Consider the following 15,912-nt stretch of genomic DNA (forward strand, 5'->3'; position numbering starts at 1 on the left):
TTTTTATATCTAGGGCTTAAAGGTCAACTTTGCTCACGAATAATTATGATCATGAGCATTGGTATTAGAAATATGTAAATATATGAGAATGAAGTAGAGATGTGGTACTAGTAGGTAATTTGCAGACTGGAATTTGAAAAAAATGACCATTATATTTATAATAAAAGAAATGTGTGATAAATACTTACTTATGTGTGATAAATAGTTAAATAAAAGTCTTTAATACAACCCTGATAATGATACCTTATGTGTTGAGCTTATGAACATTGTTACATTCTATTATTCTGCAAGGTTTCGAAAAATGTTTTCGGTGGTTTAAATTCACAGTGAAGCGGCCGCCACGAAAACTGTGAACGTTAAGCCACCGTGAAAGTTTCCGCACTTAAAATTACAGTTGAAAGAAACAAATTAATATATGCGCAAGAAGTGACTACAGATTGTGTAGACAAAATGTATAATGGGATCAAAATTTGACCTTTATAACATAATCAAGCAAAAATTTGTGACATATGGCCCTTCTTTATACAGCCTGATAGTAATATGTTATGTGTTAAACGTTCGAAAATTGTTATGCTGTATTGCTTTACAGGGTTTGGATGCAGGCATGTTTGAGGAGATCCTGAGTTACATCTACTCGGGAACCCTCCATGTGTCCCTGGACAAAGTGCAGCCCCTGTACCAGGCAGCCGACCTCCTCCAACTGGACTATGTGAGAGACACCTGCAGCAGCTACATGGCCATGAACGTGGAGCACTCCACCTGTGTGGACCTGTACAAGTTTGCTGATGTCTTCTCTGTGGACACTGTCCTGAGGCGTTGTGTGGAGTGGATCGATATAAACTTTACTAAGGTGGGACTGATATTTTGATATTAGGTCACTTCTCTTAATCAGGAATCTTGAAAAAAAGAGTTATCTAAAGTCTGTCTCAGCAGTAAACTGTCTTCTGTTAAGAAACAGCACAATTACTGTACCCACTTTGCTTCAGGTAGTACTTTCAAGTTGGACAAACTCCTTGAAAAGAACCTTTAGGTATAGAGCAACATCAATGTGGAACCAGCTGCCTATGGCACTACAGTCTGCCCAATCTGTAAGATCTTTTAAAAACGGCCTCTGTGATCCCCAGCCTGAATTGAAACTTGTAAATAGATCTTGGCTGTTCCATTGACTTGTGTATTGTGTATATATTATGTATTGACTGCTCCTTTTTATGCACTGTGTATATAATGATGGCATGGCTGATGACTGTTTTTAATTCACATGTATGTAAATAATGATCACTGTATGTACTAGTATGTCGTCTGTATGAAATGAAGTCCAGGAAGATAAGTGGCGTGCCCTAGGGCACTTCACTAATGGATTTCAAATAAAGTCTCAAGTCTCATAAAGTTTGTCTTGCATAACTTAATTGACGGTAACTTTTATATGGCTATCAGAAGAATATTCTAAAGGAATATCCCCTAATTTGTAGTGTTAACTGTTAAGTTTTAAGAAGCCTTTTTAATATGTTAACATTTAACCAACATGTACCATGCTCCTCAACAGTTTTCCTTAAGAGAGGAATTTTGCAGCATGAGTGTGAATCAACTGACTGAGATCATCAGCCACGATGAGCTGGAAGTTAAAGAGGAGACAACAGTGTGGGAGGCTGTGGTGAGATGGGTGCAGCACAGCAGGGAGGACAGGTGGGTTTCAGTGTTCTTCTGTTGTTGAATATCTGAGATTGCGCTTATAGATATGGATGTGTACATACTTCATTACATGTATGACTGCAGAAGCTTGCAGTTATTGAGGAGGTTTTTTTGCCAGGTTTTTCCCTGAGATCCCAACATCCTCTATGTCTATTTGTTTAACATCCCCTTGTGAATCTGTTGTACCCTACAGACTACATCACCTACCCAGCATCCTCCCTCACATCCGTTTCAACCTGCTGACCCCAGACGACACGGCAGCCATCTTGGAGCATCCCCTTGTCATGACGGATTCTGGGAGTTCTGAGGTCATCAAGAATGCGGTACAGAAAGGGAATCCCAACCTGAAGCCGAGGCTTGGGAGGACTACTGAAATGGTTCTGCTGTCCGCTGTAGGGTCAGTATATACTTCTTCTTCTTCGTTTCACTTTCTAGGTCTACAGCCCTTGTACAAGGTTATTACACATGTGCATTGTTCAGGTACTACAATGCACATTTCTACAGTCTCAGTAATGGGAACATGCTCTGCGCCTAAGTCCACACATACTGAATTTCTTTTCTCTGAAGATACAAGATTAGATTTGAAAGATACTAGTAACATCAGAGCATGCTGTGAACCGGGCCTCATTCCCCCCAGAAGGTAAGAGTTTGCAGTCCATTTTATTGACCGTTCCTGATGTATTATGTCCTCTTCAGTTCCAACGAGCTCCTCTTCATGAATCCTCGGGAAGGGAAGTACATCAGCTGCAGTTATAATCATAAAGACTTTCCTCTTGCACGTGACACAGACGTGACAGTCACCAGTGATAACAATATCTACAGACTGATTCGTGAGCGGGACAATAGCAAACCGTTGTTCGTGTTGAAGTACAACCATGCGGAGAATGTGTGGGAAGATACTGGTATGTCCTCAGTATCTAAGTCGCTAAGACTGGGAAACAATGTGAATTGCTACGAAGAGCACCTTGTTGAAGTTGATCAGACTTTATACTACCTTGCTGAAAATATAGAAGAATGCTTGGTGTCGATGAGAAAGTACAGCTGGCACACAGATCAGTGGCAGGAGTGTTCACAGCTGCAATTTGACAATACTTCATACGACTTCAATTCTACATGCCAATTCAGTGCAGCATTGTCCTGCAGTTCAGACCTCTACTTCCTCACAAGCAAGGAACTGCATTGCTACGACCCGAGACAGGACCGGTGGTACAAGCAGAGCTCATCACCACAGCCCAATCTTGAAATGCGTGCAGCTGTTTCCATGGGAACAGAAATTTTCTGCACAGATTTCAGTTTTACTCAAACTTTGGTGTACGACACAGAGTCAGACTACTGGCAGAAACTGCCAGGCTGGCCGGACCCAGGAATCCGTGAGACTTATGGTTCTCCTTATTTTTTTGTACTGGAAAACCAGCTGCACATATTGTTAAACTATAGCTATGGCTATGATGACGATGACGGAAAACACCTAGTATATGTGTATGACAGGTCTGCTGATGCCTGGAGAGACTTGAAGGCCACTTTGCCAGATAAGGAATATTATTCGTATGGTAACCTGTGCCATGTGGCGCGTATATACCTACCATATCTTAAAGTGCAGGATAAGGAGACATAGAATGTATCAGTCCTGTAGAGCAGGATTGTCTAATGATATTTTTGTAAAGAATTTGGATTTTGAGGAGTACCCAAAGTAGGATAGGTCTTTTGATACATTCAAAACAAGTTGGTTTATGATGGAAACCCTTCCACAAAGTATTATTGCCCAATGACCTGAAAGCAGAAATTGGTGCTGCCATGCACATTGCTAGGAGAATGATAACTTTTGAGGTTCTTGTTTCTGAAGTTTGAAGATACTCATCTTCCCATGACTGACTTGATGTATCTTCCACACAAACATTTGCTAGATAATTGCTAGCTAATTGCTCTTTAGAAAAGTGTGTTAACAATTGTACTAATATTACCTTTTCCATACTCTATATGTTTTGCTATATTGTTTTTTATTTTCTATTTTTTTCGCACTTTGTATGTTAACCTGAATACGTTTTGTATGTTAGCCTAAGTTTTGCATGTTAGCCTGACTTACTTTTGTGTTTATTAGCCTACTCAGTTCCGTATTTTAGCCCAAGTTTTGTATGCTGGCCTACTAGTCCTTTTTTTATTCTAGCAACCCTTTTATTGAAGATCTTCACGAAGCCCAGGGCAGTGAGAGCTTGTGTGGCACAGAGTCTGACTATTAATGTTATTTGTTTTATAGATTGTTCAGTGTTATATTTGTTTGCACTTAGTTTTTCTTCAAAGGCCTCTTGCACAGTTATGCACATTCATGCGATTAAAACTAGTTTGTATACCTGTATTTTAAATTACAATATATATGTAATATTTTTGTATCATGTTTTGATGATAAATATCCATTGATGAACGCAATGAGTCATTCTTTAGGTAAGTGTTATTCAGTTTAACGACAATTTGTACTTAGAAAAAATTATCAGTTTGTATCGTGATGCCTTTTATAACAAAATGTCAGTCACATTTAAACATGTACACCACCAAAAACATTTCTAGGATGCATTACCGCATTTATTGAATAAGAGTATCAATTCAAACCTACTTCGGCATCAAACCAGCATAAAACATACAAAACGTACTTAGACTTAGATGAATAAAGTTAATAACATATTTTCAAAGAAATATCCAACCAATATGTACCATAGTCCCATCCGCAGGCCAATCGTCGCTCTACTGTGTAATATAATGTTACATAGATTTACATACAGCCAAAACTTCTAAAAAAACATTGCGAAAACTCCTTGTAACTCGGGGATAGTTTCACAGCAAAACCAGCACTAAATTTGATTTAATTGTACGTAAAACAAAACCTTCCAGCTAGCGATACAGATTTTGGTATCGTTTTTTTTTACATCTTTAATATGCATGTAGTAGGAACAATTCTCTCTCGAGAGATGGAGGCGGCATACTGTAGCTCACACTGCTACATTATGTGGGTTATAAGTGTATGGCTTCTACCCTTTGACCCTTGAGTCATACCATCATCATCAACATGGCCGCCGCAGACCAAGGACCCCACGTCAGCGCAGTTCGTCCTCGTTCCTACCAAGACGAGAGCTATCTGCACGGGTTTCTTGGAACTGTGGGCGACTTACAGAAGGATGGGGCTTTTCAAGACGTTGTTCTTGAAGTCGAGGGCCGGCGGTTTCCCTGCCATCGGCTTGTTCTGTCCGCGGCCAGCCCCTACTTCAGGGCCATGTTTACAAGTGACATGGCGGAAAGTCGTCAGAAGACGGTTGTTTTACAGGTAGGGTTGGCGTGACGTGTGGGTAGAATAGAATAAAACAACAACGGTTCAAATATGCTATGTATCCTAGAGAACACATAAAACGATAAAAACTAATCATCTGGTGTATTTTGCCAGCCAGTAGGTACCCAAAGTATGAGTAATGAGGCTGTTTAACGTTTAGCCAAACCAAGAAATGTTTAACTTCCCTTCAATGTGCCCCCTCCCCACTTACTGACCCCTTGACTTACTGACCTGAGTGACCTCTTTGGTATTAAGGGGTTAAAGGTCAATTGGTTAGGCCGTCATGTTAAGAAATTTGTGATGTATTTCCCTGCGACATTCAAGTGTATCCTGATAATGATACACTATTTTGCATACGTTGAACAAGTTCTTTGTTATATTGTTTTGCAGGGTTTGGATGCAAGCATGTTTGACGACATCCTGAGTTACATCTACTCAGGAACCCTCCATGTGTCCCTGGACAAAGTGCAACCCCTGTACCAGGCAGCCGACCTCCTCCAACTAGACTATGTGAGAGACACCTGCAGCAGCTACATGGCCGTGAACGTGGGACCCTCCACCTGTGTGGACCTGTACAAGTTTGCTGATGTCTTTTCTGTAGACATTGTGCAAAAAGCTTGTCTGCAGTTTATCCTTAGTACCTTTGCAGAGGTGGGTCTGATACTTTGATACTCTGTAGTATCTGGGCCGCAATAACGTTCAATACAGATGCTCTGGCTTTGAAACTGTTCGAACGGACTCTGGACATGCCGAATGCGGTGCAATCGAAAATTTGAATACCTGATTCAGATGTTGAAATATTGCTGTTGTAACAATGTTTGTTCAAGGGCACCAGATTTTCTCAACATCCGGCACATTTTGTTTCAAAACATGTCTCAGGTGGGTATGACATAAATAAGATACAACACGGTGTATTCCGCATCACCCTCGGTCCCAGCCCTCCCGCAGTTTGAATTGGCCTTTGGCCGTCGGGCGATCCTACCTGTGGTCGGGCTGGTACCTCGTGTGATGTTGTATTCTATTCTGGAAGAAATTTGCTTTCGGATAAAAACTTTGGAGACCTTCCATTTCTTTTATGAGTAGAGTGACAGATAGTTTCGATTATTCTGCAATATTTTTATTGATTTTGTGATCTTCATAGCTGTATTCCAAATAACATAAAAGAATGGAATCCACTTTGTAGCGCTAATCTTGCAATATTGCTTCTTAAAAGAAGCCTTTATCAATAAAACATTGTTTTCCACAGTTCCATACATGTACATGTACTCTGCACCTTCACAGGTTGCCTTCAGTGAGGAATTCTGCAGCCTGAGTGTGAGTCAGCTGACTGAGATCATCAGCCATGATGAGCTGGATGTTAAAGAGGAGACAACAGTGTGGGAGGCTGTGGTGAGATGGGTGCGGCACAGCAGAAGGGACAGGTGGGTAGGGGTGGATACGGTTGCATCGTACATCGTACCAGTACAAAACCAGTTTTTCTTTTTGGACCGGTCCAGAAAAACTGGACCTGAAAAAATTTGGTAGACCAGATGTTTGACTCATTAGAAAATAAATAGATTACTAGTATATGATCAGGAATTCACACGTTTTGGGGCTTACCAGTCGAAGAAAATAAGAACAGCGAAGTAGAGTAGAGCTTATAATCATTTCTAAAAAGACTTACAGTCTATCATACAGAGGCAATTTAAGTCTTGCAGGATTTTAGAACACCAGTGGGAGTCAAATTCTCCACAAAGATACTTCTTTTTAGCAAAATGGACCATTGTTTTGAGTATCGTCCATTCACATACTAGTACTGAATCAGGTCCAAGTTCAGATCCGGACCTGGAACTGATCCTCTGGACCTGAACCATACCTTAATTTTCTGTACTGGTACCCACCCCTACAGGTGGGGTGAGTGTTGTACAATTATGAATATGGATGACTATCATGTGTCTATTTACAGGCTCAAAGTATGCTCAAATAAGCTTACTTTTAATCAGTTTGTCCATATGATTCAATATTTCTGAAATGAAAAAAAATTGCCCCCATGTCAACCGCTATCCTTTACCCCACAGACTGCACCACCTACCCAGCATCCTCCCTCACATCCGCTTCAACCTGATGACCTCAGGCGACACGGCAGCCATCTTGAAACATCCCCTGGTCAGGGAGGATCCTGGAAGTTCTGAGGTGATCAGGAAAGTGGTACAGAAAGGGAACCCCAACCCGAAGCCGAGGCTTTGGATGACCACGGAAATGATTCTGATGTACAATTCGAACTGGAAGTTAGTATGTACTTACTTGTTTGACTTAGTAAGCAGTGAACAATTCTTGCACAATATTATTCCTCATACCGGATAGTGAGTGAGTGTCTGTGGTTTTATTATCTTGCAATAAATGTACCATTCATCTGATTCCTGCTTATAGGGAAGGGCATTTCTTAGGAGCCAGAAATATTTGATAGAACCGTGCATACTGTGATGTCAGCCTCATTTCTTTAGAAATGTATGAGTTTCCAATCCAGTTTTATTGACAGTTTCTAATGTATTTTGTCTTCCCCAGTTCCAAGGAGCTCTTTTTCATGAACCCTCGTAAAGGGAAGTACATCAGCTGCCTTTACAAATCTGAAGACCTCCCTCGTGTCGATAGTATGACAGTCACCAGTGATAACAACGTCTATATCCTGCAATCAGAATATAGGAAGCTGACCCTGTTCAAATACAACCATGCAGAAAACATGTGGGAACAAGCTGGTGTGTCCTCCTCTAATGGACCAGAAGATCAGTTGTATGAGAGAAACTTACATGCGGTTGATGGGATGCTATATTACCTTGCTGTTAATCCTGAAGAAGTCCAACCTTTGCTGCAGATGATAAAGTACAATCCGCACACGAACCAGTGGCAGGACTGTTCACCGCTGCAACTCAGTGAAACTTTATACCGCAGTGCAACAGTGTCCTGCGGCTCACACCTCTATTTCCTCAGAACGGAGGAAATGCATTGCTACGACCCAAGCCAAGATCGCTGGAACGAGCAAACCCCACCAACCACCATACCTGATGTCTGTACAGCTGTTGCCATGGGAACAGAGATTTTCTGCATAGATTTTGACTTCACCCAGACTATGATGTACGACACAGTGTCAGATTGTTGGCAGGAACTGCAAGGCTGGACTAAACCAGGAAATCTTTGTATGAAATACAGTCCAAGTCTTTTTGTAATGGAGAACCAGCTACATGTATTGTTGGAGGTCTATGACACTGACAGACAAAGTCAAGGGTCATCTACAGACTGGACACATCTCATATATGTGTATGACAGGTCGGCTGATGCTTGGAGAGACTTGAAGGCCACCCTGCGTGATATTAAGAAATATAGTGCTTATGGTTCTTGTGCCCCTGTGGCACGTATGTATCTACCATATCTTAAGACGACCGAAAACACATTACTCCTTTGTCATTGTTAATGTGCAGGAAAGGTCTCAAAGACTGAATAAAGACCTTATATTTCGATCTTTGATTTTGCCAAATTATAGATTGAAACGTTTGCTTATAGGTATGGACATCTTTCTGTAAGAGACTGAACTGATGATTTGTGCCCTAAAGTTCAACAGCAGTTAAAATACAAGATAGCATTATACTAAGTGCCTTTCTAATAAGTGTACCGGGGCATTCATTGTACTTTTTGGTGAGGGGGCAGTTGTTACATGTATGGGAGTCCTAGTTAAGTAACTAGGGTGGCACACAGGCAAAGATGCCATGCCTTATATGAAACCTTGTACATAATTCTACCTGTATGGTTTATATTATATTGTGTAGCATGATTAACATTGTATTTGTTGGTCACCATACAGTTTCGTTTTAAAGCAATTTGCAAAGTTACTTAAGATAGATTCAAGCCAGTTCATATATATAGGTATTTTTATCTAGAATGTAACTGTTATATCTTTTTTTTTATCTGTTGTACCGTGTAGGTTGCTCGGTATCAGTCAGAGAGCTTGATGCTGCTAACCAATCTTTTCTTGTGTATGGTTAGTATTGAGCACAGAGACGTGTGCTCAACTTAAGACCAGTGGAATAAGAGGTCTTATTACATGGACTTCAGGCGTCACTTAGAGAGCACATCCTATTCAATATTCATGTTGGGTTAAACTATGTCACATAGAGTGTAGGGGGTAGTCGGTAACAGCTGTCTTACTCTTGTTACAGTATCATTTTCAAACAATATATCTTGACCGATTAAAAGGAAGAGCTTTCATTTTGCCATGTACAATTATGTCTGAATTCCTCTTGTACCTTTAGAAGATAGATACCAGGTGAGGCATTTATGATTCGTATCGTGAAGCCTCCCATAAAATATATTTTGTCAGTTTCCTCACTTTTCCTTATCTCATTTTCGTGAAAATTACAATATTACCACCTAAATGTGTATCTAAATTTATCCAGCTACAGTTTCCAGCAAAGCTACTGGGGGCATAAAGCCATCACATAAATAACAATTACACAAAGTCAAAAGTAACCCTTTGGGAAAGAAAGGTACAGACAGACATAATCTTAGCTTGAACGTAGCTTTCATCAAGCTCAACATCTGATCACTGTATAGCGATAACGTGAGATGCATTGGTTAACAGCCAGACCAGGGCTTACCTAATAAAACATTGTTGAAACAAGGCCATTTACACCAGAGCCCACCAACCTTCACTCAACCGAGACGGGGGTCGATACCGACTGTCAAGCACCTTTGACCCTTTGCTGAATGAATGTGTGACTTAGGTTTTGGGTCATTTCAACTTGAGAAGGATCAGAGGACTGATCGAAAGCTTGTCGGTATTAAAGCGCTTTATTTTGTGCACAGATATAAAGTCTTAAAATTGTAACATATTGTTAAAACTCCTTGTGACTCAATAGCAAACGGAAACGCAAGTTAGCGACAGAAAAAAAGGACAGATCATTCCCGTCAGTGGTACAAATATCCTTAGAGGTTATTTGTATATATAACGGAAGGAATCCTTCCATATAGAGGAATACTGATTGCATCCTTACCGCTTCGTTATGTGGGTAATCAGTGCGTGTCTACCCACCCTTTGACCCTTGAGTCATACCATCATCATCAACATGGCCGCCTCAGACCAAGAACCCCACGTCAGCGCAGTTCGTCCTCGTTCCTACCAAGACGAGAGCTATCTGCACGGGTTTCTCGGAACTGTAGGCGACTTACAGAATGATGGGGCATTTCAGGATGTTGTCCTTGAAGTCGAGGGCCGGCGGTTTCCCTGCCATCGGCTTGTTCTGTCCGCGGCCAGCCCCTACTTCAGGGCCATGTTTACAAGTGACATGGCGGAAAGTCGTCAGAAGACGGTTGTTTTACAGGTAAGGTTGGCGTGACGTGTGGTTAGACTAGGGCGAAACAGGTAACTTATGGAGATGCTACGTATCACACAGTACATCTAGAACAGGCCGAACCCATTGCACACAAAAATGTCAGACATTTCTTTGAATGTTTTGCTCGCAATGCCCCCCTCCCCACGTCGTGGTATTTAGGGGTTAAAGGTCAACTTTGTGGGCACTAGAATTATGAACATGTATTTTTCAGCTGAAAAGTTAGTTTCGATTACAGTATTCATAACATAAATATTCATCGCTATATTTTTGCAAGTACAATAGATTATGTACATAAAACAGCAGGATTCGATGGAAATTTGACTACATTGATTGAACTAAATTTTTGCATGCAGTATTACTTTGCTTATATTTGGACTCAATATAAGTAATACCTTTATCAAAGTAATAACCGTTTGAATAATGTTATGTAATTTTTTTTCAGGGTTTGGATGCAGACATGTTTGTGGAGATCCTGAGTTACATCTACTCAGGAACCCTCCATGTGTCCCTGGACAAAGTGCAGCCCCTGTACCAGGCAGCCGACCTCCTCCAACTGGACTATGTGAGAGACACCTGCAGCAGCTACATGGCCATGAACGTGGAGTGCTCCACCTGTGTGGACCTGTACAAGTTTGCTGAGGTCTTCTCTGTGGACATAGTCAGAAACCGTTGTCTGCAGTTGATCAATAGGCACTTTGTGGAGGTGGGTCATATATTTTGATAGCGGGTCACATCATTTAACTCTCCTTTATTACAAGTGTGAGGTGAATACAAGGCTGGTTGGGATCTGTTTTGAAAGTCTAGAAGAATGAGTCTTTGTGTTGAAAATCATTGCAAAATGTTTGCAAATTACATTTGGTTGTATTTTTTTCGTAAGTGTCGTGACTGTTATTTTACAAAATGTCATCTACAAATTTCAATTTTATAAACTTCACATATGTCTTTAGTGTTATTTTAAAGAATAGCACCCATTTTCCTTTTTTTTTACAGTTTTAGAAGCCTTTACAAATGAAAGGTTGTTTTGCACAGGAAACCAGGAAACCAGAAAACATACATTTCCACAGTACCATACGTGTACGTGTACTCTGTACCTTCACAGGTTTCCTCTAGAGAAGAGTTCTGCAGCCTCAATGTGAATCAGCTGACTGAGATCATCAGCCATGATGAGCTGGAAGTTAAAGAGGAGACAACAGTGTGGGAGGCTGTGGTGAGATGGGTGCAGCACAGCAGGGAGGACAGGTGGGTGACAGTGTGCTATAGATAGATGTTGTGGTTTTATGATGACATAAAACATGTTTGATTATGGGGCTGATGTGTTACCAAGAAGAAAGCTAAACCCACCCCTACCCTGTACCCTACAGAATACATCACTTACCCAGCATCCTCCCTCACATCCGCTTCAACCTGCTGACCCCAGACGACACGGCGGCCATCTTGGAACACCCATTGGTTAGAGAGGATCCTGGGAGTTCTGAGGTCATCAGGGATGCGGTACAGAAAGGGGACCCCAACCTGAAGCCGAGGCTTGGGCATACCATGGAGATGGCTCTTCTGTTCAATGTAGAGCGCGGGTCAGTAAATGAAGTCCTTTTTTGTCTGACTTTCCACGTCGCTAACAGGTTAGATTTGATATCATTAGTGCACGTTGTGGTTTGGCCTCATCCCTTAGAAATGTTTGCCTTTGTTGTCCCATATCTCTTAAGTGTGTAATGTATGTTATTCCTCTCCAGTTCAAACGAGATCCTCTTCATGAACCCACTGGGAGGGTACATCAGCTGCAGGTACAAGCCTGAAGACCTTCCTCTCGTGCAAAACGTGACAGTCACAAGTGATAACGACATCTACATCCTGACTAATAAGCGAGAGAATGAGGATCAGTTGTCTATGTTTAAGTACAACCATGCGAAGAATGTGTGGGAAGATGCTGGTATGTCCTCAGTATCTAAGTGGTTGAGGCTTGAAAAAGATTTGAAATACTACAATAACCACCTTCTTGAAGTTGATGGGATTTTATACTTTCTTGCTGTCGATGAAAACGCGTCCGTCCTATGGATGAGAAAGTACAACCAGCACACTGACCAGTGGCAGGAGTGTTCACGAGAACTTGACAGTGCTACATTCTACTGCTATGTAGCATTGTCCTGTGGCTCATACCTCTACATCCTCACAAGCAAGGAAGTGCATCGCTACGACCCGAGCCAGGACCGTTGGGGCAAGAGGACCTCACCAGGGGACTTTCCTGAACTCTGTACAGCAGTTGCCATGGGAACAGAGATTTTCTGCACAGACATGGACTTAACTCAGTCTTGGGTGTACGACACAGAGTCAGACCAATGGCAGACACTGCAAAGCTGGCCAAACCCAGGAAACTTTGATATTGATGATATTCCCCAGCTTTATGTACTGGAAAACCAGCTGCACCTACTGGTCAGCATCTGTTTATATAGTGACTCCCAGGAAGTATACAGAAATTTGATATTTGTGTATGACAGGTCTGCTGATGTCTGGATGAGCTTGAGGACAACCCTGCCTGATACGGAGTATTTTGCGCATGGTCCTTATTTCCCTGTGGCACGTATATACCTACCACATCTTAAGGAGGCATAAAAACACATAATTCCTTTCGCTTTTTGTCGTTACTGTGCAGGTTAACGAATAGAGTGCCCGGCTGGGCTGCTCAACAACATTTTGTTTAGATCTCGGGTTTTCCTGAATGTCTCAACAATGGGAATTGTGTCGTACTGCTAGATTTAATACTTAGGTGGAAATATTACAGAAATGCTTCCATCGTTTTTCTTAAAGACCTTTTCCCACTTCTCATAATAAAATGCGACAGGGTTCCGGATATGGATGTTGATGTTACCACCGTTGCCCAGGGTGCGAAACAAGGGTGAAAACAGCTAAAACCTTCAGTACGACGGCGGCAAAGCATATTAACTAATGATTTGTCTAGCATATATAGTTCCAGTGCACGGGGCATGGTAAAACTCACTTTCTGACATCAAAGAACAAAGGCTGCAGACGAAACGCAAGTCGTGAACCATGAGATCACGGGGCGAAACCAACTAACAGCCACAGTGGTGACGGGCTTGCTAGTTTATACTTCTGACCACAAAAATTGGAAAATTCTCAGCCCTAATAATAGTTGTACTATATTTCCGGACAAATCATTAGTTTAGATGCTTTGCCGCCCTCGTATTGCAGGTTTTAGCTGGTTTCACCTTGGTTTCGCACCCTGGGCAACGGTTGTAACATCCCAGTCAACAACCATATCCGGAACCCTGTCGCATTGTATTATGGGAAGTGTGAAAAAGGTCTAAATCTAACAACAGAAACAAGTTATATGGGAGTCCCAGTGAATTATATAGGATGGTACCAGACTGAGACTATCTATAAACATATATCGAACATTTACCATTATTTCACATTCTAATTGTATTTTAGATACACTTTTCTGTGGTGCCATTACCATTGTACGAAATGTTTAGGTTTATCATGTGACAGGTAAGTTATTTGCTGTTAACGTTTGTCTACGAAGCAATTTGTAAAGTTACGCACATCACAGTATATACATAAGGGCTCGAAATACTTTTTTCTGCATACCTGCACTGGTGCAGGTAGCATTGAAAATTACCTGTACCAGACAAATTTTACCTGCACCACTCTGAATTTAGGAAGTATGGATCATACTAATATTGTTCAGGAATCATTGCTATTTTTTTCTTTTATACTTTATAGGTGGTAACAGTTAATAACCATCCATAACCACCTACAGTATAGGACATCTATAAATAAAACCCAGTACATGGAATTGTGCAGGTTAGGTGCAGGTAGACACCAGAAATACCTGCACAGCTCCAATTTTACTGCACTAACCTGCATATGAAGGTGTTATTTCGAGCCCTGTACATGTATTTCCTGATATACTGGTTAATTCCAGAATAATGCCTTTTGTATCATTTTTTAGCAATAAATATTTACTGATGGAAAGACAGTCGTCATTTTGTTCTATTCTGTCTGACGACCAACTTTACTTTTAAGGGGGTATGAATTAATCGTGTCATGATAACTTCTATGAAAACATCTTTTAGGAATTTTCTCAAAGTTAAAGACCTAAGCACAGCATCAGATTACTACATGGCATTGGGTATATACACATACAAAAAAACGTGCCGGCAAACTAAATCAAGGAGAAACATAATGTAATGGGGCATAATTTTACTACAAAATAAATACTCTTGGAACGGCACATAAAACAAAACCTTCTTGCTAGTGGTACAGATATCTTTACTTGTTATTTACATATCATGGTAGGCATCCTTCTATCTCTAGGCATGATGGAAGATGATAATTATTTGCGTTTGAGGAACTAACTTTGTTATCGTGACAAATTAGCAAATAATTGAGTTTCTGCAGTAATGCAGGTGTAACACAGGTGAGGGATCACGCACACAGGGCGTGATTCACAGGTGTATGGTAATATGGTAGGTACTTATAGGGCTACAGGAGTAGTCTGTTCATTCGACGCTTGTCACGACACGCAGGATACAACAAGATTGTCTTTGGTTCTTTGTCATCATGGATGCGGAAGCAGTTACAGCGGCTATAGAGCTTAACAAGCAATCGATTCTGAATGCTGTTTCCGTCATGATGGATCAAAAGTTGGGTGACCTGAAGAGGGCTAACGAAGACCTGGCTGAGAAGCAAGTACAACAGCTGAAGAAGATGAAGTCGGACTCAGCGCCCAAGATTAAGAGAAAGGCCTATCAAGATCAATTTGACTTCACACAGCAAGTGAAGGAAAAGCTGGTGGAAGCAAAGACGGAGGCGCAGGCAGGGAAAACAGAGAGAGCGCTACAGGCACTGGCAGAAGGTGAGGAGTTGATTTCTTTTAGGCAAAAATGTATCCTTATGGCGGATAAATCTGAAGCCGGCTGGCTTACAGTTGAAGAATACAAAAAGAACGAATTGGCTGACAACTCAGATGATGAGAAACGTATGTTTAAAGCTGAGATGAGGGCAAAGAAAGCCAAGAAGGAGAACGAGGAAAAGCGGAGGAAGACCGGGCAAGCAAAGCGTTCTTTTGACAAGAGTTTTCAACCACCAGTTAGGTTCTACGGTAACGCTACATCTTCCGTCACTAGCGCTAAGAAGCCGGGCAACTGTTTTGCCTGCGGAGAGGAAGGGCACTGGAGGGGTACGTGTCCCAAGTTGAGCGGCTTCAGGCAGCGGGGGCAGCAGTTCGACACCATGTCCAGCAAGAAACTTTAATTGAATTTTGTTCGTAAATTTTCATTTTCAGACTTCCCTCATGCAGAATGACTGAATTGTCAGGGGCAGGGTGACTTCGTTGGAGACATCCCAGGAATTTCTTCTTTGAGGGAATTCATGAATTTGAAAGATTTTGAGTTCCAAGAAGGAGATCCAGCTATCAGCGTCAGAGGGAGACTGAAAAGAAACATTGAATTTTGGCAGAACGCTGGTGCACCTGAGTTTATTTTGGACACTATTAGGCATGGTTATAGATTACCGTTGATGCATTAC

General features: G+C 41.4%; 4 protein-coding genes across 4 annotated transcripts; all 4 read left to right on the forward strand.

Moving 5' to 3' along the window:
- Positions 1-644: 644 nt before the first annotated feature.
- On the forward strand, positions 645-9,074 carry LOC118423830 (kelch-like protein 6). Its single transcript, XM_035832100.1, has 4 exons — positions 645-850; positions 1,544-1,683; positions 7,063-7,272; positions 7,550-9,074. Exons 1-4 carry the CDS (start codon positions 734-736, stop codon positions 8,451-8,453), a joined length of 1,371 nt encoding a protein of 456 aa, XP_035687993.1. The 5' UTR covers positions 645-733; the 3' UTR covers positions 8,454-9,074.
- On the forward strand, positions 1,821-4,139 carry LOC118423833. Its single transcript, XM_035832114.1, has 2 exons — positions 1,821-2,086; positions 2,386-4,139. Exons 1-2 carry the CDS (start codon positions 1,836-1,838, stop codon positions 3,302-3,304), a joined length of 1,170 nt encoding a protein of 389 aa, XP_035688007.1. The 5' UTR covers positions 1,821-1,835; the 3' UTR covers positions 3,305-4,139.
- A 1,006-nt stretch (positions 9,075-10,080) lies between the features above and the next one.
- Positions 10,081-14,351, forward strand: LOC118425085 (kelch repeat and BTB domain-containing protein 2-like). Its single transcript, XM_035833904.1, has 5 exons — positions 10,081-10,356; positions 10,811-11,071; positions 11,468-11,607; positions 11,730-11,939; positions 12,099-14,351. The coding sequence occupies exons 1-5, from the start codon at positions 10,102-10,104 to the stop codon at positions 12,973-12,975; spliced, it is 1,743 nt and encodes a 580-aa protein (XP_035689797.1). The 5' UTR covers positions 10,081-10,101; the 3' UTR covers positions 12,976-14,351.
- A 362-nt stretch (positions 14,352-14,713) lies between these two features.
- On the forward strand, positions 14,714-15,861 carry LOC118423839. The gene has a single exon (XM_035832119.1). It carries the CDS (start codon positions 14,947-14,949, stop codon positions 15,637-15,639), a length of 693 nt encoding a protein of 230 aa, XP_035688012.1. The 5' UTR covers positions 14,714-14,946; the 3' UTR covers positions 15,640-15,861.
- Positions 15,862-15,912: the final 51 nt, after the last annotated feature.

The sequence above is a fragment of the Branchiostoma floridae genome, chromosome 10 (genome assembly GCF_000003815.2).
Source record: "Branchiostoma floridae strain S238N-H82 chromosome 10, Bfl_VNyyK, whole genome shotgun sequence".
In the NCBI taxonomy this organism is placed as follows: Eukaryota; Metazoa; Chordata; class Leptocardii; order Amphioxiformes; family Branchiostomatidae; genus Branchiostoma; species Branchiostoma floridae.